This window comes from Spodoptera frugiperda, chromosome 13 (genome assembly GCF_023101765.2).
Source record: "Spodoptera frugiperda isolate SF20-4 chromosome 13, AGI-APGP_CSIRO_Sfru_2.0, whole genome shotgun sequence".
Classification (NCBI taxonomy): domain Eukaryota; kingdom Metazoa; phylum Arthropoda; class Insecta; order Lepidoptera; family Noctuidae; genus Spodoptera; species Spodoptera frugiperda.
In genome coordinates, this window is record NC_064224.1 from 9,746,449 (window position 1) to 9,767,993 (window position 21,545).

Below are 21,545 nucleotides of genomic sequence, written 5' to 3' on the forward strand. Positions count from 1 at the left end.
TATTATAGCACTACCTATCTCTACACTGGCTGTGTTATTGCTTATTGTACCAGCGCGACAGTCGCCGCGTCGTGTGTCGCGGAATGTTGCTTATGAATCTGCCTTTAGCATGGCTTGAAACTAGTCGAGTTCCTCGTCAAATATAATTAAACTTGCTGTATTGCCACGATAGGTACCTGCATTATGTAAATGTGTATCAGTAGGGAGATAGCTATAGGTAATATAAAGTCGCTACCTAGACTAGAACACGATGCTATAATCGCCGACCTTGTAAAACAGACTCGGATGATAGCGAATCACCTTGCTTCATTAAAGATGAACGCTTTGCCTTTGTCGACAATTTTCCGGTAATCCGGTTTAAAATAGTCTAAACGCTAGTCTAGACTAGACTACAATTTGTCTCATGCGGTTAATCCAAATGCGTTCCGTGGTTTGAGCATAAAAGAAGGACACTCCCATGAGTGTCCCTCTCCCTCTCATTATGTCATTTTCAGGGAATAAATATAGGTGATGACTACATATATTTGATATATTGGCCACGGAACAAAAGCTTTTTCTATTCCGTGATAATAGCCATTTTTGTGGAGAAGGTAGGTATCTATTCTAGTATGGCATCATCACGATAGGTGTCAGGCTAAATGTCAAGCAATTTAGTAACGTACTCAGCCAATTAGTTTTTGCACGACATCACGACACTTGATGAGGATGATGTAATGGTCCCTCTCTTCCTCGTACAGGACAAAACTGGCTATTTTTACCCCTACAGGATATTTTAATGTCTTTTTAACTCGCGACATTTTCATTGTCATCGTTTCCTGGTTCTGTCTGAAGTCCTGAGTACGAGATTAGCCTGAACAGTTAGATTTAGAAATATAGTTTTAAGAACAGGCATTGTATGCATTGTATCCATGGCATAAATTGAAAAGGCTTCGCTTACTTGATAACAATGAATTAAGTACCTATGTACAGGTATTAAGGTGGTTGACCCATTTGAAAACTTGGTAGCTTTCCAAGTTTTGCTTGCTTTACAACGAAATCTTAAGAGGTCAGGGCTGGCCTGCCTGGTCAACAATTTAACTTAACGTGCAACATTTTTAAGTAGATAGGTAGTCGTATTAGTAACCCACTTACGACCTCATACAATTTAGTCTGTATCCAGTAAAATTATAGTGTTCCCAAATAGGAATGATGCAATGAAAAATAAATGCAGAGCTGTTTACTTTCATCCATGAACACGCAATGTTATCAGACTCGGCATCGATCGCCGTATTACTATGTATTATTTATAATGCACAATGATGTATAGCAGGGCTATTATCTGCTGTGATAGATAATATAAATAATTATTTGTCTCTTTTTAGATGCCATGATGTTCCAGGTAACATGTATTTGGATTATTATAAAGATGACTCGTGATTTGTAGTCTATTAGCGCGTTTTTTATTGAAATATATACGTTATGTATTACAAGATATGGTCACAAAACACCTGTGTCACAATTTCTATTCAGATTAGTTACTCATTACGAGTATGAAACAATGTTTATAGTCCATTAGTAACTGCATTGTAAGTGGGCAATTTATCTAGACACACGGCAGTGTGTCCGCCAAGTTCGAGCAAAAAAACCGACACACCGGCCGTGGGTTATATTACACGAACCATTTCGGGCCAAGTTCGACCCACCTATAACTCAAAATCTATTTTATCTACGCATATGAAATTTCTAGTATCTGTCGAGATCTATTTACTTATCTAAAATACAAAATTTCATTAATGTACCTATTGTAGATCTTGAGATATTGACGTCAGAAAATCGCTATTTTTACTATACACTCACTGACTGACTCACTCACTCATCAAAAACCTAGACCACTTCCAATAGTCGTATTGACTTGAAATTTGGCATGGAGGTAGGTCTTTAGGTCAAGGTAAAGGAAAAAATCTGAAAATGGCCAAGTGTGAGTCGGTTTTAAAAATAATGAAGGTGTAAATTCATACCCCTAAGGAACTAAAACAAAAAAAATATCTATATCTTCCAATGGTCGTACCGACCTAAAATTCGTTACGAAGGTTTGTATTTAGTCAAAGTAAAGTAAAATAAGAAAAAAAGAAAATAAACCTTACAAAAATAAATGAAATCCCACCCAAAACATAAATGTGAAAGGATGCCAAGTTCGATAATATTGAAATGCTTCGCCTATAAAAGAAGTGAGATCTAAATAAGTACCAAGTTCCATACACAGACCTCAGTTAAAAATGATATAACTTGGCAAGTTTTAATAGAAAATTATATACTTGACTCATTGCGTTTAGTAGGTTTATAACAAAGTGTGTGAAAACTTGCCAACTTGTTATATCATTTTTAATGAGGTCTGTGTATGGAACTTGGTACTTATTTAGATCTCACTTCTTTTATAGGCGAAGCATTTCAATATTATCGAACTTGGCATCCTTTCACATTTATGTTTTGGGTGGGATTTCCAAATGAACAAAACATTATATTGCATTCATAACAGTAATAACTGCATTTTCCAGCTAACTACTAAGAAAATGTCTATTGTATTGTCCGTCATTCACCATCAATTTAAATAAAAATACAATAGCTTACTTACATGATTATTTATTAACAACTTTAATACAGTTCAATGCGTCCACAACACATGAAATGAATAATAAATACAACATGCGATGCTCAATAATTTAATAAAATGAAGTTGCATCCGTTCTATAAAATACTTTCTACTATAATACTTTGAATAATTTCACAATTTTAATATCAATAAAATAATTATCAGATTTATTGCAAATGTCCATTTTGTACTAGAGTTTATAAGTCAAACACGTTGACCTTTTGACCACTAAGATTGCAAAATGAAGAAGTTTAAGTAGTTATTTGAAAAAGATAAAAAAATGGAAATAAGTTTTTAATGGAAGTTGCAAATAATTTTAAATCCTTTTAGCTTGCCATTTTATTCAATAAAAATGGCAGTCAAAGCAATAAGGTAAAACACTACTCAAATAATATAAATGATAGTAGTTTTTGTGCATATTACACAGTTTGCAAAAAACATTTGAGGTGAGACAAAAACATGCTAATGTTTTCGTCATTAACCTTGAATAATAGTTATCTTCTAAAAAGAATTCAAAACATTTATAGATTTCATAAGTTTAGAGCCAGTTTTTAACAATTTTGAGTGTTGGCAAGTTTTAGTATTTTTATTTATCTGATTTTAGGACCTGCCTTACTTAATCTCAATAAGAGCTATTTGAAAGAAAAACACTCGAAAAATGCTATAAGGTTTTATCAAACAATTACACTACTCAGCTGATCAACAATAAACATCAAAAATATTTTTTGTAATATGTTTAGGAAGTTTGACAGCAGTTCCCGCTGCTTAAAATATAAAAAACAAATTGGCATTACATTATGGCTGCTCGTTTAAGTGATTGCAACTACTTTATATTATTGTTCTACAGATACAATATACTCTCGTATTATTTACAGATTCTTGCAGATTATGGATACAAAAAATCAATCTTATCCCTACTTACTGCTTTAGATGTGTGGTAACATTTCTAAGGTAGCTTAACTGAGGTTGTCATTGATTGAACCTATTAAGTACATCTACTGTCTGACTATGCAGTCTCCAGCCTTTTATCAGTTAGTGTGTGATGTCTAGTTGTGTGCAACCTGCTTCTCAAGCCCTGAGGGGTCCATGATTGGAGGCTGCTTCTTGACCATACCTGACAGCATGGTTTTAATCTGGGCAATAGCACGGCCAGGGTTCAAGCCCTTGGGGCATGTTCGTGTGCAGTTCATGATAGTGTGACAGCGATAGACAGAGTATGTGTCTTTCAGCTTGGACAGACGCTTCTGAGTGGCGTCGTCGCGGGAGTCGATGATCCACCTGTAAGCCTGCATGAGCACGGCGGGCCCGAGGTACTTGTCGCCGTTCCACCAGTAAGACGGACAACTGGTCGAGCAACACGCGCACAGCACGCACTCGTAGAGACCGTCGAGTTTCTCGCGGTCCTTCACATCCTGCAGCAGCTGTGTCTCCTTACCTTTCACAGCCTCCTTGTCGCGCTGCAGCCACGGCTCGATGGACTGGTACTGGCGGTAGAAATTAGTCAGATCTGGGACGAGATCCTTAACAACGTACATGTGAGGTAATGGGTAGATTTTAGTCGGCTTGCTCAGGTTTGTGTCGATGTGGCTGATGCACGCCAATGTGTTGATGCCATCGATGTTCATGGCACAGGAGCCGCATACACCCTCGCGACATGAACGCCTGAATGTCAGCGTTGGGTCCATTTCATTTTTGATTTTCAGCAGAGCGTCCAGCACCATGGGTGCGCAGTCATCCAGATCCACCTCATAATTTTGGGTGTACGGCTTCTTGTCGGGCTCGTCTGGGTTCCAGCGGTACACAGCGAAGGTCTTCACTCTCTTCCCAAGGGCTGGTGACGTCGCGAAAGTGCGTAGCTGGCCGAAAGTTCCCGTTGTCAATCGCAGCAGCGGCATTATGTAATGTGTTTATTCACAAGAACCGCAAAAATTATACGCTATATTAATGAAGAGCACTTTACCTAGAACTTTAATAGAGGTCGTTAAATTATCGTTTTCGAGTCGGGGATTTTAATTAAAATAACAATCGTATCGCTATCACCACGGCACGAAATATTTTTGAAAGATGGTGAGCGAACGAATGGATTTTAGTCATGAATGAATGAATGAAATGAAAGTGGCTGTCCATGAACTCCATGAAAAACTTTTAAATTGAATAGAAAGATTAGAATTAAAATGGTACGCTATTTTATCAGTCATTTATTTCTTATTTCAATTATAATAAATAAAACTAACGAAGAAATAAATGTATTACAATAATTCGGAAACATTTTAATTTACTTAAATCTTTTAAATTGCCAACGTGTTGCCATCAACTTTTATTCTATTCTTCTAAAATAAATGTAAATCTGACCACATTTTTTTATTTTTTACAAAAATGATATTCTCAATTTCATACTATTATTATTATTTATACTCAACTTTTCTTCATAATTTAATTTGTACTTTTAATTTTATACATTAGTAATCTGTTTCTCTTGTCTCTTAACTGTGCCTTTAAGTCTTCATGCTTTGTTTTTGTACTGAATAAAAAGCCAGAAATATAAATAGGAATTTCTCAATGTAGGATTCACATTCCTAAGGTAGAATAACTGAGGTTGGTATAATAATAGGTAAACAAAAAGTATTAAATGGCAACACATCAATTGAACGAGTGAAAACGTGACGAATGAATGAACTCAGTTCAGTGGCGGGAATCGGGAACAGTTTGACAGATTGACAAAATATTTTCACAACAAACAAAATAGTGGTTGAAGTTGATGGAAATCACATAAATTGATCAATCAAATAAAGAAAATGAAGAATGTGTCGTCTATTAAATCCGATTCCGCTAACTCTCCGAAAACTCCTGGCGGGATCAGTAAATCTCTTTTAACTCCATGTCGAAGAGTTGGTCTTTCACGGAATTGGAGAAACAAGGGACCTTCGCCGTTTATATCGCCTCTATCTGGAAGCACTCCGACTTTAAGAGAAGTAAATAATGATACGAGGAAGCGAAAATCTCTAGTTTTAGACGATAATGTTGAAAAAACTCCCGAAGTATCTGACGTTGACAACACAAGTGAATCTCTAATGGAGCAAACTAGCGAAATTGATAAAACCCCGTCTAGAAATGTTCAATTGCCTCGTAAAAAGAAATCCAAGACATTATTATCAGCTATAAACCGTTCTCAAGAGGATGTAAGTGCTAATTTAGAAGAAACTAATGAAACCAGTGCAATAGTCGTAAAGGAAGATACTTCTAAGGACATAAATGTTCAAAATATCGAGAATATTGAAGAAGTTTCCACTCCAGTACGAACTAAGTCGAAAAAATCGAAAAAGCAGTCTCCAAGATTAAAAGCTCTTTCTAAAAACAATAAAAATTTAGATTCAGCATCAGGAGAGTGTGGCAATGAAACAGATCAGACAAATGATATTAAAATTCCTGTTGAAACTGAAAAATGTGATGATTCTAAAGATACAGAATACAAGATCAAAGAAAGAAGTCCGAATGACTTAAGAAAAGAGTGTATAGTTGTCATACAAAGAAAGATATTTAAGAAAACCGAAGATAGTCATAAGGATACAAAGAAAATTGAAGAAAAGCAAGATACCTCTACCTCCCAAGCATTATTTGATTCTGATTCAGATGAAATACCTCTAAATGAATTAAATTCATCAAAAACCAAGCCAGAGAAAGCTAATAAAGAACAAAAGAAACCTATAAAAGAGAATGTTGTTGATATTACAGAAGATGATGATTTTGTAGACAAATCAACCAAAGTTAATGTTAGCAAAGTAAAAGAGAAAGAAACCAAATCTCCTAAACATAAATTAAAAACGAATAAACCCTTAAAACTTAAACCAGAAAAGGTTAAGCCACAACCTAAACCTTCTTCACAAAGCTCCTACGATGATGATGATGACGACTTTGATACCAACAAAAAAACTATTATAATCAGAAAAACGTATGAAAAAGTTGGCAAACCTTTAAAAGCTAAATCTACCGGCTCCATAACTCAACAAGACATTGATGAATTAAAAGCTAGAATAGAGACAAAGAAAAAGCTCCTTTTAGCCCAATCTATAAACCCAGAAACAGCAGAATTAAGAAATTTAATAAAGAAATGGCAAAAAGGATGTCAAAATGCTTTGATGGAACTTTTAGAGCTAATGAAAACTAAGTTTCATGATAAACAGGACATGGACTATGCGGAAATGTTAAGGACTTTGAAAATACCACCGTCTTTAGTCGGTTACGATGCTGAAAATGATTGTTTTAATGAACCGAGTGATGCTAGCATTATCTTAGGTAAATTTCAGGATTTATAGTTATTAGTTATGTTATTTTAAGAGTTATTTAATTTAATATTAAAGTTGTTATTGTAAAATTTAAAACTGTATTTTTCTTATATGTACACAGTTTTTGGAATAAGTTTAAGTGTCTGTAATGACCTTATGCAATAAGTTATGTTCTAATGGTTGTTACAACCATTATTAAGTCAAAGGCTTATTTGAAAGAATGCTGATTTTTTTATTGTACAATTTAGTGTTTATGTTGAATACATATTCACTTTGACTTATTAATAATATTAGTTAGGTTTTTACTTATGAAATCTCTATTTTTATTTTATAAATGAATAATTTTGTAAAATAAAACTTAATGTGTAGTTAGTACTTGATACTATTTACAAAAAAGGTTACATAAAAATTATTTACTGAAGTACTAACAAAAGTTATTCAATCTTTACCATGTACATACTTAAAATGAATGCAATAAAACAAATTTTCTTTACACAATAAAATTTATTTCAATAACTTTACAACATAACTACACACACTACAACTACAAATTAAAATCTATGGGATCTAATGGGGTTCTCAGGGTCAAAGAGCTTAGGGTCCTTTAGGAAGGTCTTGTCCTTATAATAGTAAGGCATATAGGCGCAGTTTTGGGCCTTTTTGATCTCACTTTCGACCTGTTCTTGTTTAGTTTTGCATAAGCCAGTTATATGCCTTCCGTAGATGCGACCAGTGTATGGACTCTGGAATTGGGACAATAGTCTATAGTTCTTGTAGTCTGGTTTGATATTCAGCTTGCAAAGAATACATTGACGACGTTCCTTCTTGTAAGGGTTTGGCATTGCTACTGGTTCGTCATCATTTGAAGATAGTTTTGTATCCGTGGATGAGAACCTTGCTGTCGTTCGGTATGTGTTCGGTACTGAAAGTAGAAAATACGATAAATTATAGCCTATTTATTGAGTATTTTTAGGTTGTTACATATCACGTAAAAAAATGTTCTCATGTTTCTCGTATGTTTTGAATTAAAACCTGAATAAACTTACAAACGTATCGCGATACAAATGTTCTTAACAACGACATGTTAATATTTTCTGTTATTTAGGAGGAAATAAAACGAAATTATGTTTTATATCAACATAACCTCTTAAATGTGACGTTTGACATTAATTTGACGTTTTGTTTCGTGATTCGTGAACGTTTTGTTTTTTCTCTTCCTAGTTACGTCTTGTTCCACGATAATGTATTAAAGTCGTCAAAAATATTATTTTATTTAAATAACTATCAGAATAGATTTTAAATAATTTCATTATGCCAAGTTACTTTAAGAATTATTTTAAGTATTAAATATACCTTCCGCCATGTGGCATTAAACGCAAAATTACCGCTAAGATGTAAGTTAAAGGTAATTCCACAAACTCGGATGTTGATAAATACATTAATATTGTAATAAATGTAAAATATATTAGATTAAAAGTTAGTAACATGCACTTCTCATAGCAAACATATATTAGGAATGCTAATTACTACGCCTGAACAAATATTAAAGCAAGTTTATCTTAAAGCGAAATGCTATGAGTTTTGTGGAAATAGTTTGCCATTAACTATGGCCACAGGCAACAGACAATGTGATATTAAGGGGATTTGGGTTTTATTTAGCTATAAATGGTTAAAATGTTCTAATATAAGTGAGGTCAACAAAGTTAAACGATATAAAGTAAGCGAGTAAAAGAGAGAAGTAAGTAATTCTAGTTCGATTAATCATATTCATAGTATGATAATCTAATAATATTCCGCATTGCATTGTGAGCCGAACGGAAGCTCTGTGGACGATGCAGTGGACCTGTTACTAATTCTTGATTCTTGGGGTATTCAATTTACCGCTACTTTGACTTGTAGGTCATGTTTTAATTGCGAAAGTTTAATTTGACGTCATTGTTTCTACGGCTACTTGATCTAGCATCTTTTAAAAATTTTCTCATAGTTTTGTATCACAAGTTGATTCTTGATCCTTATGAATAGTATAGGACCGTTATTTATGTAACATATTTATCCACAAAAGGAGTAAGCAGTAGGTAGTATGGTTGTGCATAAATTGAATTTGATTTCTAAAGTAACTTTTACTACTAGTAAATAATCGATGTAGGTTGGTATGTAACTATTATTACAGTTAGGTATATTTTTAATAGTAAAATGCCTATTTAGGAAATGGCTAAGTATGTGAGTAGGCATTTAATTTACATAAATGAATGAACAACGTATAATGTCGGGCTTGTATTGTAGGTACTTATTATTTTTTCTTTGTGTTTATGCTACATTACCTACATATCTACCTACCCACTTCTTTATTAGATAGTAGGTAATAAATAATTATGTAGGTCAATTATTTATATTATACATCGCTATGTAATGATGACTATGATTTAGTATTTGAGAAATTATTTCTCTCAGGATTACTTATAGCCAGACAGCCAGTAAATGTTTGCATACCCGCACGGTATAATTGCGAAAACGGACAAGACAACTATTGCGACACAGCACTGCGCTAATATGGTTTGTTAACGTTATTACGCAGCCATATTGAAACGACACCGTCAAAATGCGGAAACACATTTCCATCAATAACTTTTCCCTACGATCGGTTAGTTCGAGTTTCTCGGTTTGATGTGTAAACAAGAAATCGTCTTACCACAACCGGCGACGCCACAGTCCGTAACGTACGTGGCGACCGTAGTACCAACGCGTGTAGAAATTGTTATTGTGTTCCGTTTTATTTTTTCAAAATTACATTCGTATTGGAAAAGAAAGTGCTTGTGTGTACGCGCGGTTTCGCGCCAAAATTTTGTGACAGTGACTTTTGTGATTATCTGTGACACTTTATTTTCTTATTTTTACTTCCCTTCGGATTGTTTGGTAAGTAAACTTTTGGACAAAAATCTAAGTTAAGATTACAAACGAATATTGTAATATTTAAGTTTGACTTGAAAGACATGATTTTGGGCTAATTAATGCTGGTGCAAGTTTCCGCAAGCAATAAATCATTATTTATATAATCGGTAATGTGTTACGTTATGAAATACGAAGGAAAATCTCTGCACTTGCATACTTGTGTTTAGCACTTTCTTTTAAATCAGGAAAAAGTAAAAGTTTAACAGTATATTGTTAAATTTGTCATCATTTTACGTAGCTAGTGTTAACGTACTCGGAGTAAGGAATCAAGGTTGCGAGAGAAAGTGACCCAGCTGTGGACGGCGTGCCTGTCTGTGTGTATAAACTCAATAAGTTGTTTATGGTGTGCATGTTGTTCCGGATCTAGGCATTCAAATGTTCATTGAGTAATTGAATCTTTGGCAGTTAATATTACTTTTAATTTCTACGTAGGCACAGGTGCTACGTGCTCGGAAATCCGCAGCAATTTTGAACTGCGGTTACTGTAGGTCGCTATTAGTATTCTAAATGGTAAATGCAAAGAGAAATTTGGAAAGAGCCGTAGTTGGATGGAGCAGAGTTATCGTTAACCCATTGTCGAAGTTTAAAAATTAACCGCCGTACTCAGAGTCATTTAATCGACGCTGGAAAGGCAAAATGTATTAACCGCCATTATATGAATTGTTCAGTAGAGCGATTTGAAGTTTCAAATTTTGCAAAAAAATTCATAACTAATTAATTACTGGAGCTTTTTCATTGAAAATCAAAATAGTTATTACGAATAACGTTTACTATGAAATGTAATAATAGAAAATAATCTAGGTGCCTTCGTGTCCAAGATTTTGGAGTTAATACAACGCAGGCCCATAATCTTGGTTAGGTAAAATTGACTTAAGTCAGTTAACCATACTCACCGTGTCCAGGTAAAACATGTTTTAACGAACAAAAAGCTGCATAAAATGAGCTAGAAAAATGTGTTATATTCTATAGGAAATTGACTTATGTGTAGATTTTATAATAATTGCCAATCTGTAAAATGTTTTATTGCGTTATTTTTTAGAAAAATGGAAAGGTAAAGAGATTTAAAACCAATCTAGTTGTAAACTAAGCAGATATAAATGACTTATCAATAGTTTGTTACTATCATGTACGCTTTATGAGCCAAAGTAAAAAAATGAATGGATTTAAAACAAAAAAATATACGAAAGAGTCTAAAATCACCGGTGTATTAACCGCCATCAAAATGCTCAAATTAAGGCGTGACATAGACCATTCGAAAGAGAAAAATCAGGCGATTCCAACGGTATATATAACTCATTTTCGACCAAAGTGGCGCTTAATACATTTTGCCTTTCCAGCGTCGTAATGGTTACTTAACCCAGACCTTAGTGATTGTTTTCGGAACAAAATCGTTACTAAGGAATAGTTTAATCATTAAATGTCTCTGAGTACGGCAGTTAAACTAAATAAGTACCTACTGCAAATTGTAGGTAAATGAATATCTTGTAAGAGTTAAGCATGCACCATGTCGTGGTAAACAAGTTGTCTAAAAATATTCCGTGAGAAAATGTTAAATATTGCATTGTTTGAGGAAATAAACGAAGAATGCTTTACACGCCTGCACAATGCACTTCAAGTTACACCAGCGGTCTGTCATTAGATTTTCAACCTCATTAATTTGCACTAAAGTTGAAATTCTGATAAACATTTTTAAAGTTTAGAGGAGGTTGATTTGCTGGTGTCTGTTAAAATACGTCAATTAATTTTTTTTTTATATGTAATGAGTCAATGTTTTACTACTATCTTGCTTGGTGGTAAGCGATGATGCGGCCTACGATGGAGTACGTCTGCTCATAAGGAACCTATTTACTCGAGCCTTGAAGGCATAGGTAGGTACACATACACACACTTTTCGGTAAAAAGAGAATTTATAATTTTATTATAACAAATAATTAAAGAGAATCTGGCAAAGAATTTCACTTATACACAATACTAATTTTTAATCTACTGTAAACAATTTGAATACGAATGCACATTCCAGTGCCTACTGAATCCATGTTTCTTAAAATAAAAATAACCATAGCTTTAGACGTCATTAATACACAGGAAAAAAAATAAACAAAGAAAATAATAATAATAGGTAGGTAACTCAAGTCAAACAACGTAATTTGACGTTTCGCTGTGAAAAAAAAACATAGTATTAGGTAGGTAAACGTGTTCAAACGACGATTATAATTTTTATTTAATATTTGTAAGTATAAAAATACATTGAAAAGTGACAATTAACAACTATTCTCAATGTTAACAAAATATACAGAAATCACGTTTAGTTTTTTCATGTTATTGTTAAAACTTAGTATTAATAATTAGCAATGCGTCTTTGGTGTGACTTTGAATCGTTGTGTTTGCTTAGGTACTTAGATATTACGTTACTATCTGTTTAGCGGTTTCACTTGCATTTTTAAGGTACTTAGTTTTTATCTAACTTTATATTTTTTTGAGGGGTGAAAATCATCCAATGTCTTCTCCCGCCGAGAGGCGAGAGGATGTGTCAGACTTTGTGGCCTGATGTTAAGAACCTGTCAAATGCTGAAACTAAAAGAAATAACCAAATTGCTCAATTTAATAACAGCTTCGCTTTATTAATTAAAAATAATTTAATTTCTAACCCCTTTGTAATAAATCAAAGTAAACTTGTGCAACCTGCAGCCAATTTACTGCACAGTGCAGTGGTTGTAACACTTGACTGTGAGTCAGCAATCAACGTCGGCGCCTGCGCAGGTTGCCAACACTTTGCCAACCACTTACAAATTGTAGGTACTTGAACAGGTTATGTGGCTTGCGGTAACTTGTACATATTTTATGGACTCTCCCGGCTGTTGCTAAACTGCGTTTTATCAGAAAAACAACAGAATAGGTTCGGCCACGGAATACAGAAACTTTATTCCATGGTGTTACCCGTTTTATGAAACACGGAACTGACCAAAATAAACAATGGAGAAGAACCCTTTAAATAATAATTAATGAGGCAGTTAAAATAAAGGATTTTTAATTGGCATAATGTGGAATTGTCGACTATTGTTGGATGTCCATGGGCGGTGCTAATCACGCACCATCAGTTGATTCGTCTGCGCGTCTGCCTCCTATTCCATAAAAAAGCATTTTCGTCCATATTCGAAAGCGACAGAATATACTCGTAGACAGTGCAAGTGTGCCTAAATTGTAGCGAAAATAATTTCGATCTATTGCGTGTTTTCATATTGTTGAATAGGTGAACACCGATTATATTTCTCTGTACCTAGAACGATTTCGTTAATCGTTCGTTTCACAACACAGTAAGTATTGCATTTCTCAATAGAAGAAAGTTCTAAAAACTATGTGAAACTTTAAGCATACCTAGGTAATGGAAACACATTAAAACTATTTTAAAAAATCCATTATTTTAGTCTGTTCTATTGGTTTCGTGTTAAATTTTTCTTGATGATCACGGAACAAGCTGATATGAAATATCGTTAGGTTACCCCATATAATAATTAGGGACTATGGAACAAGTATAAAGAGGAGATGCCATAATGTGATTGTGCACTGTGACACAATAAAAAGGCCTGGCAATAATATTATAAGTAAAAAGGTTAATCTTCTCCTCTAATAATATCTTCTGATTTATTTCGTTGCGGGGTCCAAGACAGTCATTCATGTCCCTGAGACTTCAGTGTTCCGGTGTTTTCATGGATGTGGGGAGTTGTTATCACAAAAAAAGTAAAAAAGTGTAGATAGGTTATAAGCGTCCAGAAAGTGGCACATTAAAATGTGAACAATTGGCAATTGGAAAATAGAGAAGGGCATTCAGTTATGACATCTCTATGTATTTCCTTCACGTTACACTCTAATCCAATTCAAATTAATACAAGCTAAAATTGATACACCACATTGACATATCCTGCCACTAATGACCAACAAAACCCAATAACACTTTGCTCAACTGGGACCTCGAATTCACTCATGATTATGTCGAGTAGGCCAACGATTAGCATTATTGCTTGTAAAAAAACTAACATTGGTTCATTGTTATTGTCAATGGTTGCAATCGTCCGCCATTTTGTTTCGTAATCTGTATAATCTGTGATCTGACATTGTTAGGTATGGTTGGGAAGGCCCATGACAATGCAAGTCGGTAATGTGGACTAATACTTGATAATGACAATAATATTGCTATTTATGAGCAGATTAGTTGTAAATCCTTCGTTTTATGGCCAACTTGTGGCTAGGAAGGAACTTAGCTTCTAGAAATTTAACGGCGCATTCCAATAAACTACCGATCGGTAAATTTGCTTACGAGCCGTAGAATGTTGACACATTTTGTATGGAGCTTATGTCAAAATTCTACGGCTCGTAAGCAAATTTACCCATCTGTAGTTTATTGGAACGCGCCGTAAATGATTTCATGATTCATGTTTATTTATCTAGGTACTTGTTGAATTAAGATGTTCAGTATCTATTTTTGCATTAATGTTGGTAGACCTAATGACTATCATGACACGTAGGTGCCTATGTCTACGAAATTGATTAAAATATAGGCGTATTCACGTGAAGTGTTCCAAAACTTACCTCGACTACTTTCAAGTTACACCGGGTCCCAACTTGGCTCGAAGTCAATTGAACTTTGTTTTAAAATAAAATACTGGGTTCTTTCAGTTTTTCTGTCAAGCTGAAATCTGCCTATGGCATATGGGAATAGGTCTACATCCAACCATAATAAAAGTTTATATTACCTACCGTCCTATGGTCTTAGACTTAAATTATTTAGCATGACAATATGACAAACGTACTAATAATGTATTCTTAGCATTAAGTAGATGTAGTCAACAAATGACCAAACTAAAGATGAGTCTGCCTTTCGCTTCAAACTATAATTTTAAAGACATAATGCAAGTTATTGGACAGTATTACACAGTTTCTTGCTCTAGGCATCTTATTAGTTCGCTTATACCTAGTATGTCATATAAATACCTATTTATTTATAGATTTTCATGATAATATCTAACGGAAAAGTCCACTGCAATTTCCTGTGGAGACTTGATTCATAAACAATACGTTACTTTTGTATGAAAGAAGTTTTTAGTGAATCAAGTGTATAATGAATGCTTGAACGTTTTGCACAGTTTTTTCTTACGAATGGTAATAAGTATCATATAAATGCACACTGACAATCATACTCACATTGTTTGTAATGATTTCGAGGCAGGAAATACTCTGAATCAAAGTCCATCTCTAATGCCATTACGCGACAAAAAATTAAAAATGTTTTACTGCAGTCATGCAGTCTGTGGTCGACGCCATGTTTGTTATTTTGCCGCGCATTTTATTGAGACGTCTTTAGGGTCCGTTCACAAAGAACGGATCGAATACGCTTGGAGTCGGTCGCAGCGAAGTCGCCAACTATTTCACATAGACTTGCTGGAAGCCTCTCGGCACTCGGAGCAAAAGCACTCGGAGCCCATCAGCAGTTTGAGCAAGAAAGAACAGACAATCGGAGTTCCTTCTTTTGCACACCAAGCATTTTAAATGACAAAGTCAGTAGATATTAAAAAATAAACCTTTACTCAAATACTTAAAACTCTGTTCCCAACGTGTGCACGGACCCTTAGACTTGTAGTATTATAGTAGACTTATAACAGTACTTAGGTATTAATAAAACTGAAATTACGTACACAACGAGGATGCAATTATTATATGGACAGTAACCGATAATTACGATCATTAGTGCAGCCCAGGCCAGGTGGAAATTAGCACGATTTGCAATCGCCATTCAAGTGAGCATCATTCACGTGTTAGTGTTACAGTAACTCGTGTAATTCATTGTAGTTGCTCCATAATCCTACATTGGAATAAGTAGGTATCTACGTACTATATTAATGGCTTTTTTTTGGTGGAATATTTGATACCCTATATTTATTTGTAAATATACAGCTTACAGTAGACTTGAGAGTAATAAAACGGGGTAACGTGAAAGTTAAGTAAAGTGGAAAAGAATCTAAAGACTGATTTTTTTATGGTATGAGCCGGTAAACGAGCAGACGGATCACCTGATGGTAAGCAATCGCTGCCGCCCACGGAAACCCAAAACACCAGAAGCTCTAAAATTGAAGGAAACCTTTTGGGGGTTAAGAATTTAAGGGTTCTCGAGGAATCGGGCATCGGTAAGATTGGGAAGTGATCTTTTTTAAACCGATAATCAAGAAATATGCGCAGCAGAAAATTCAAAATGGTAGGACAATGTTAACAAAATTACAATGTAGGAACATAAACAAAGGTTTACGATGTCCGATGATGAAACATACATAGGTACCTACATAGCTAGTAGCTACATAGATAGGTACTTACTACAACACTGCAAGATGACCAAGATTTGTCCACTTAATATTTCTAAACACGCCTAAATGGTCCACTCGTGTTTGCCTACCGCACGTGTCTACTATGAGGTAATCCTAACCTCGGAAGATGTAGACTTCTTCAACACATTCTCAACCTTATTGTTTTAGGACAAAGTCAAAAGTCTATTGCAGTTATTGGCCATTTTAGTGTAGCTTGATGTGCGTCTGTGCAGTCGGCAGGAGGTTTACTAGTGCCTAATAAACAATGTCCTTATATTTCTATTTGTGTCATACTTCCTTATTGTGACACGAGGTGATCAAATTGTTACATAAGGACTTAGGTATAAATTGTTTAAAATTTTATTAAAATACAGCCTATAGATCTTTTACGCAAGATGAAAGTATAAAGAACTATATTAATAAAACAGCAGAATTGTCAATAACACTGAAATCCCTTAAGAAAACTACATTAAAATCTGTTTAGTAATTTTTGAGTTTGTTGCGATTAGACAGACCTGACGGGTTAATTATGTCAGAATTTAGAAATCATTAATGGAAGCCTAAATAATATTATTCAGCCTATGGTCGTCTAGTGGCCGACATAAGAATGGCGATCATAATATCCTCACGTCTTTCTATACCTTTTCAATCAGATATCGGTTCCATAAATGACCTTTTTCTAGTCATTTTATTTTCTTAAGCTTTTTAACCAGATGTTCGGTTCCGTAAATGACCTTTGGCTGTATGTAACATTGCCAATATTTAACTTAAGAACTTAAGTATTTACACGTGATGATTTCATGCACGTTTCTACATCATGTGAACTAAGACTGTATATTTGCTTTCTGAGTTGTATCCATCCCAACTATTTCTATTAAGGTGGGTGCTTCTTTCTCCCAGTCTTTGTCTATTTTATTAAGCTCTGCATTAGCCTTATCTCATCTTAAAGATCATAATATGTTAGAATCTCAATTGATAGAATATTAAAGAAGAAGATATTTTATAAAACTAATACAAACATTTATTATTTGACTTCTCCCGCCCGGGTGAAGGGAGGATATTAGAGGTGTCAGACTCTTAATGACTAAAAACCACCCCGTTCATAGTTCTGGGTTGTCCGTAGTTCTGGACTTAGAATTGGCTTGTAATAATTTTACTAACAGCGAGATTCTTGTGGAAGTTGTAATAATGGTCTTAATCCTTGAGCTACCAGGGTTAACCATAGTTTAATATCCACTCTGACACGTATGGTAACTTTGACCACTGCTAAAAATGAATCAAGTATTACCTGCCTATCTACTTACTGATTATTTAAATGGTCTACCTTCAAAAAACTGTATTTTTTCCGGTAACTGTCGTCTAGGTCATGTTATTTTTTTAAATAGTAGGTGTTCTTTATGTTCCTTGTTTGCATGCACTTGTCGCTTCTGTCGTATGTGTACCAACGGTAGCCATTATTACATCGCATCCACCGTAGCTCTGCACTGAATGCAAAATACACGTTTTATTATTTTTATGTCAATATTTATTCATTTGTACACTTCACTCTATTGGTCCTGCCTTTATGATGAATAAGCAATTATGGGCCATAAAACCATTGACTTATGACGTATTTCACTGCGTATAATTTGTATTTTAATGTGTATGTCTGTTAATATTCGTTTATTCACCATGTTTTCATAAGCTTATTTTCGTAATTTACATGTCAGGAGATGTTACAATCGGATATGCATCTTTTATACATTTAGATAAGTTTCTATTTATATTTTTAAACGACACTAAATACAACTAAACAAGGTTTTTGTTTTATTAAAATTGAGGTGGACCAAAAATGCGCCCTAGCGGCATTCCTTAAGCTTAAAGTAGATAATAAAGTTGTAACAGTTATTCAATCTATACGCAATGCTGTTCTGTTTATTACTATTACTGGGTTACATTCAATTGAATAACAAAATGTACTTGTGGATAGTGGTAATTCCACCTTCAGAGTTACAGGGGAAGACAAAAAGCATAAGAAGCAAGTCTACAAACAGATCAGTCTACTTGCGGCCAGTACCAAACAACTATGGGTAGAATAGCCTGGATCAAAAACTTCAATATGTATATCATGTCCACGGCTAGATTTAGGTCTTTTCAATAACACGCCATAAAACTCAATCTTCAGCTCTCTTTGCGAATAAAGACGTGTTCTCTACCAATTCGTTTGTAACTAAGTCGAAAGCCTTTGAAAAGTCGATATAATATAAAATTGTCTCCTCAATACTACTCAAGCTTTCTCGTTCCGACCGTTACGATCTCGGCTAAGCTACAGTTACACAACCAACATATTCCTATGCATTAAAATCAATTTATGAATTTAGTTAACAACTTTTTTATATCGTCACGAGTTTTTGTCACCGAAGGGGTAGGCCGAGGTGCACATAATGGCACGTAATCCCCTTTTGCAACGTACACCCGCTTTTCACAATTTATGTTGTAAGTCCCATGTAATAGGTGGTGAGCTTATTGCCATATACCGGGCACATTTCCAGATTCCGTGCTACTACTGAGAAATTTTCGAAAAACCGAAAATAGCCCAGCATTACTTCGCCCGACCCGGGAATCGAACCCAATACCCCTTGCCCGGCAGTCGCAACTTGCAACCATTCGGCCAATGACGCAGTTTTTAACAGGCAACAAACTTTTTTAATTTTTTATTGTATCTTTAAATGTTTTACCTTCCTCCAAAGTGTAAGTGGATTAAAAAATATGTAATTATTTTCCTTATTTTTTCCTTTAAAATGGACTATTTCCACGCGTCCCAGATACAAACAGGTTTTGATACCGGCATCTCTTATGTAATCACATAATAACTAGCAGTACGCAAGCATACGGACTCCTTTCACTTGCCGGGACCTTTTTCATCTGTGGCACGTGTGTTATCTGTGGTCAAAATATTACGTCATCATTTTCCAACGTTCGAATTTCAATTTGTAAATTCCGTTGAAGGTTCCTGCCATGAAGCATTCATTTACACCTTGTAAGATAGCAATTTTATTGGGATCTGATCTTTATCTTTGTGGAATTAAGATTGCTTTTCCCATATAAAGCTTGTTTGCTCTGATCATGGGTTCATGGTTAGTTAAGGTATCATTTCATAATTGTTTCTATCACCATTGCTCTGGTGGGGCGTGGACCTCTTATAGCGTTGCGCCATGCGTCTATATTTGGCCCTTCGCTTTCCACATCAGTCAGGCCTTCTATTTCGGTTAAAATTTTCCTTATGAACGAGTTTTCTTAAGGTTAAGTATAGTTGAATCTCTGCGTTACAGTTGCATCACTAGCTATGGGCAGATAATTTATCGAGGTAACGTTTGCTTAGACAAGACACAGAGGAGAGAAATCGAAAGAGAGTTGCAGTGGATACGTTTGGTGGAAACGGACTCAGTTAAGCTATATTTTTTATATGGAAAGATGCGTGCTATGGATGGCTTCTCTACTAATATATCACATATTCGAGCTGCGCATCTTTCCCGCACAGCTACAAAGATTAGTATTGGTGGAAACGGTCACAAAGTTTCAGAGCTTAGCTATTGCTTAAGCCTATTTCTGTCACAGCTAAAACACATAAAATAAGATAATATCTATTATGTCTAAACTAAGAATAGATACTTAAAAAAGGGAGGGAATAGATACTATGAAGAATTTCCCTGTACCTATTCACCTCTCTTCTGTCCCTATTCACCTCTCGATCCCTATTCACCGTTTTACCGTAGTTTTCTAAATAGAAAAAAGGCTAAAGTATACAGACCTACTTAAGCTAACTAGGTACGTTACTAAGTGCTTCCTACATACAAAGTTACGTGAAACGATGGTAGGTAAGCAGAGAATCAACCTGTCGTTTACAATACATGGGAAACTCTGTGATTGGTGCAAAAACTTCACATCTTTCTCACAATGGAACAGCACCATAAAACGTAAGTACGTTACATGCAGTGACTGTACAAGATATCATTGTAGATGACTATTTATTTACCAAAGACGAAAGAACAACCAAACATTTGTAGACTTTTTTTTTAGAAAAACCTCCTTTAATTTTATTTAAATCAGGTAATATCCTTAAAAACTTCTCCTAAGTCTGAAAATTAATATGCTGAAAACTGCATGAAAGTCGGAATCGACTTTTCACGCTATTCAGCCAAGCGTGAAAAGTCGATTCCGACGAAATTACACACAATTATACCTACATACGTACAGGTCAAACTGAGAACATTGTATTTTTGAAGTCAAGTAAGTACTTAAGACCTGTAGGGCTCATAATACACCTTAAAATGGCGGACTCGGTGACTTGAAAGAAATTCGCTGAACAAATTATAAGCCCTTTTATGAAATTACATGTTTTAAAAATACTACGGATTCGAAATAAACTTTAGGAAAATCCACATCATCCTTATAAATTAAACATTACGTAAAGAATTTTTCAATAAAATCAACATTTTGACATCTGTCAAACTCGTCAACCAACCAAAAATTAATGAGTATAAAATGCAAGATTATATTGCGGCAATTTAAGGTAAGCGTGATGGCGCCCTGGGCCATCACCGCAATTCTGGGGGGCGCCAAGGTCTGAAGTTGGAGTCTCTTGTCTCTCCTGGTGCAAACCCTCAGAACTGTGCTTTACGCTCTGTGCATGGGATCAGCAAAAAATTAACACTTGATATTGCTTCCCTCAAGTGGGCGCCACAATATTTTCGCCCGGGGTATCAGTGGCCCTTACGCCGGCACTGTGTGGACGCTTACCTTTACCCGCCATTACGTGTAAGGAACGAAATTATCGTCAATAAACCATCTTTCACTCGTTCACCTCCACTCTCCATAGTAACAGGTTCTTAAAGTTCATATGAACAAGGAATTTAAGTCTTCAGCCTTGATATTACGTTTCGAGAGGCTAAAAGGGATATTAACTTTAAACTTTGTTTTTAAAACAACAAAGAATGACCATACTGCTATATTACCCTACGTAATATGTCCTATTAAATTAAAAAGTCATGATAACGATACCTTAATTGGCAAACTAGCTAACTCCTTATGAGCAAATTTTTCAGGAGACACTTAAGACTCTATAGGTCATATTTTTTTGTTCCATACGATGTGAACAAAAAGAAAATTGTGACAAAATGCGGAGTTAGCTTTTTTTTGAGGGGGGAAAATCATCCAATGTCTTCTCCCGCCTTGGGCGAGGCGGGAGGAAGTGTCAGACTCTTACTGACTAAAAACCACCCCGTTCCTACTTCTGCCTTTCGAGCCGGATCCCCGGTAAACCCGCTAGGTAGTCCGCAGCTCCGGATCAGG

The 21,545-nt window shown here is 35.1% G+C and overlaps 4 protein-coding genes across 5 annotated transcripts in view; 2 read left to right on the forward strand and 2 right to left on the reverse strand.

Annotated features, from left to right (window-relative positions):
- Positions 1 to 2,603: 2,603 nt before the first annotated feature.
- Positions 2,604 to 4,722, reverse strand: LOC118270413 (uncharacterized). The gene has a single exon (XM_035585994.2). It carries the CDS (start codon positions 4,522 to 4,524, stop codon positions 3,676 to 3,678), a length of 849 nt encoding a protein of 282 aa, XP_035441887.1. The 5' UTR covers positions 4,525 to 4,722; the 3' UTR covers positions 2,604 to 3,675.
- A 494-nt stretch (positions 4,723 to 5,216) lies between these two features.
- Positions 5,217 to 7,097, forward strand: LOC118270373 (uncharacterized protein DDB_G0284459). The gene has a single exon (XM_035585944.2). The coding sequence runs from the start codon at positions 5,425 to 5,427 to the stop codon at positions 6,940 to 6,942; it is 1,518 nt and encodes a 505-aa protein (XP_035441837.2). The 5' UTR covers positions 5,217 to 5,424; the 3' UTR covers positions 6,943 to 7,097.
- A 332-nt stretch (positions 7,098 to 7,429) lies between these two features.
- Positions 7,430 to 8,111, reverse strand: LOC118270584 (28S ribosomal protein S18c, mitochondrial). Its single transcript, XM_035586216.2, has 2 exons — positions 7,959 to 8,111; positions 7,430 to 7,834 (listed from the first exon to the last, which is right to left on the reverse strand). Exons 1-2 carry the CDS (start codon positions 7,993 to 7,995, stop codon positions 7,464 to 7,466), a joined length of 408 nt encoding a protein of 135 aa, XP_035442109.2. The 5' UTR covers positions 7,996 to 8,111; the 3' UTR covers positions 7,430 to 7,463.
- Positions 8,112 to 9,587: 1,476 nt separating this feature from the next.
- The window catches only part of LOC118270582 (ABC transporter G family member 20), a 106,888-nt gene continuing 94,930 nt past the window's right edge, over positions 9,588 to 21,545 (forward strand). The window contains exon 1 of one of the 2 annotated variants that reach the window (XM_035586213.2): positions 9,588 to 9,825. The gene's annotated coding sequence lies outside the window, so the exon portion shown is untranslated. The remainder of the gene's footprint in view (positions 9,826 to 21,545) is intronic. The other variant, XM_035586211.2, reaches the window with a different exon arrangement.

What these genes read in the sequence shown, in the direction of transcription:
- LOC118270413 (XM_035585994.2), bottom strand. Translation starts at nt 4,524, where the DNA reads ATGCCGCTGCTGCGATTGACAACGGGAACTTTCGGCCAGCTACGCACT.
- LOC118270373 (XM_035585944.2), top strand. Translation starts at nt 5,425, where the DNA reads ATGAAGAATGTGTCGTCTATTAAATCCGATTCCGCTAACTCTCCGAAA.
- LOC118270584 (XM_035586216.2), bottom strand. Translation starts at nt 7,995, where the DNA reads ATGTCGTTGTTAAGAACATTTGTATCGCGATACGTTT. An exon ending in ATTTGTATCGCGATACGTTT is followed by an intron (nt 7,835 to 7,958) that starts GTAAGTTTATTC and finishes TTCTACTTTCAG; the next exon opens with TACCGAACACATACCGAACG.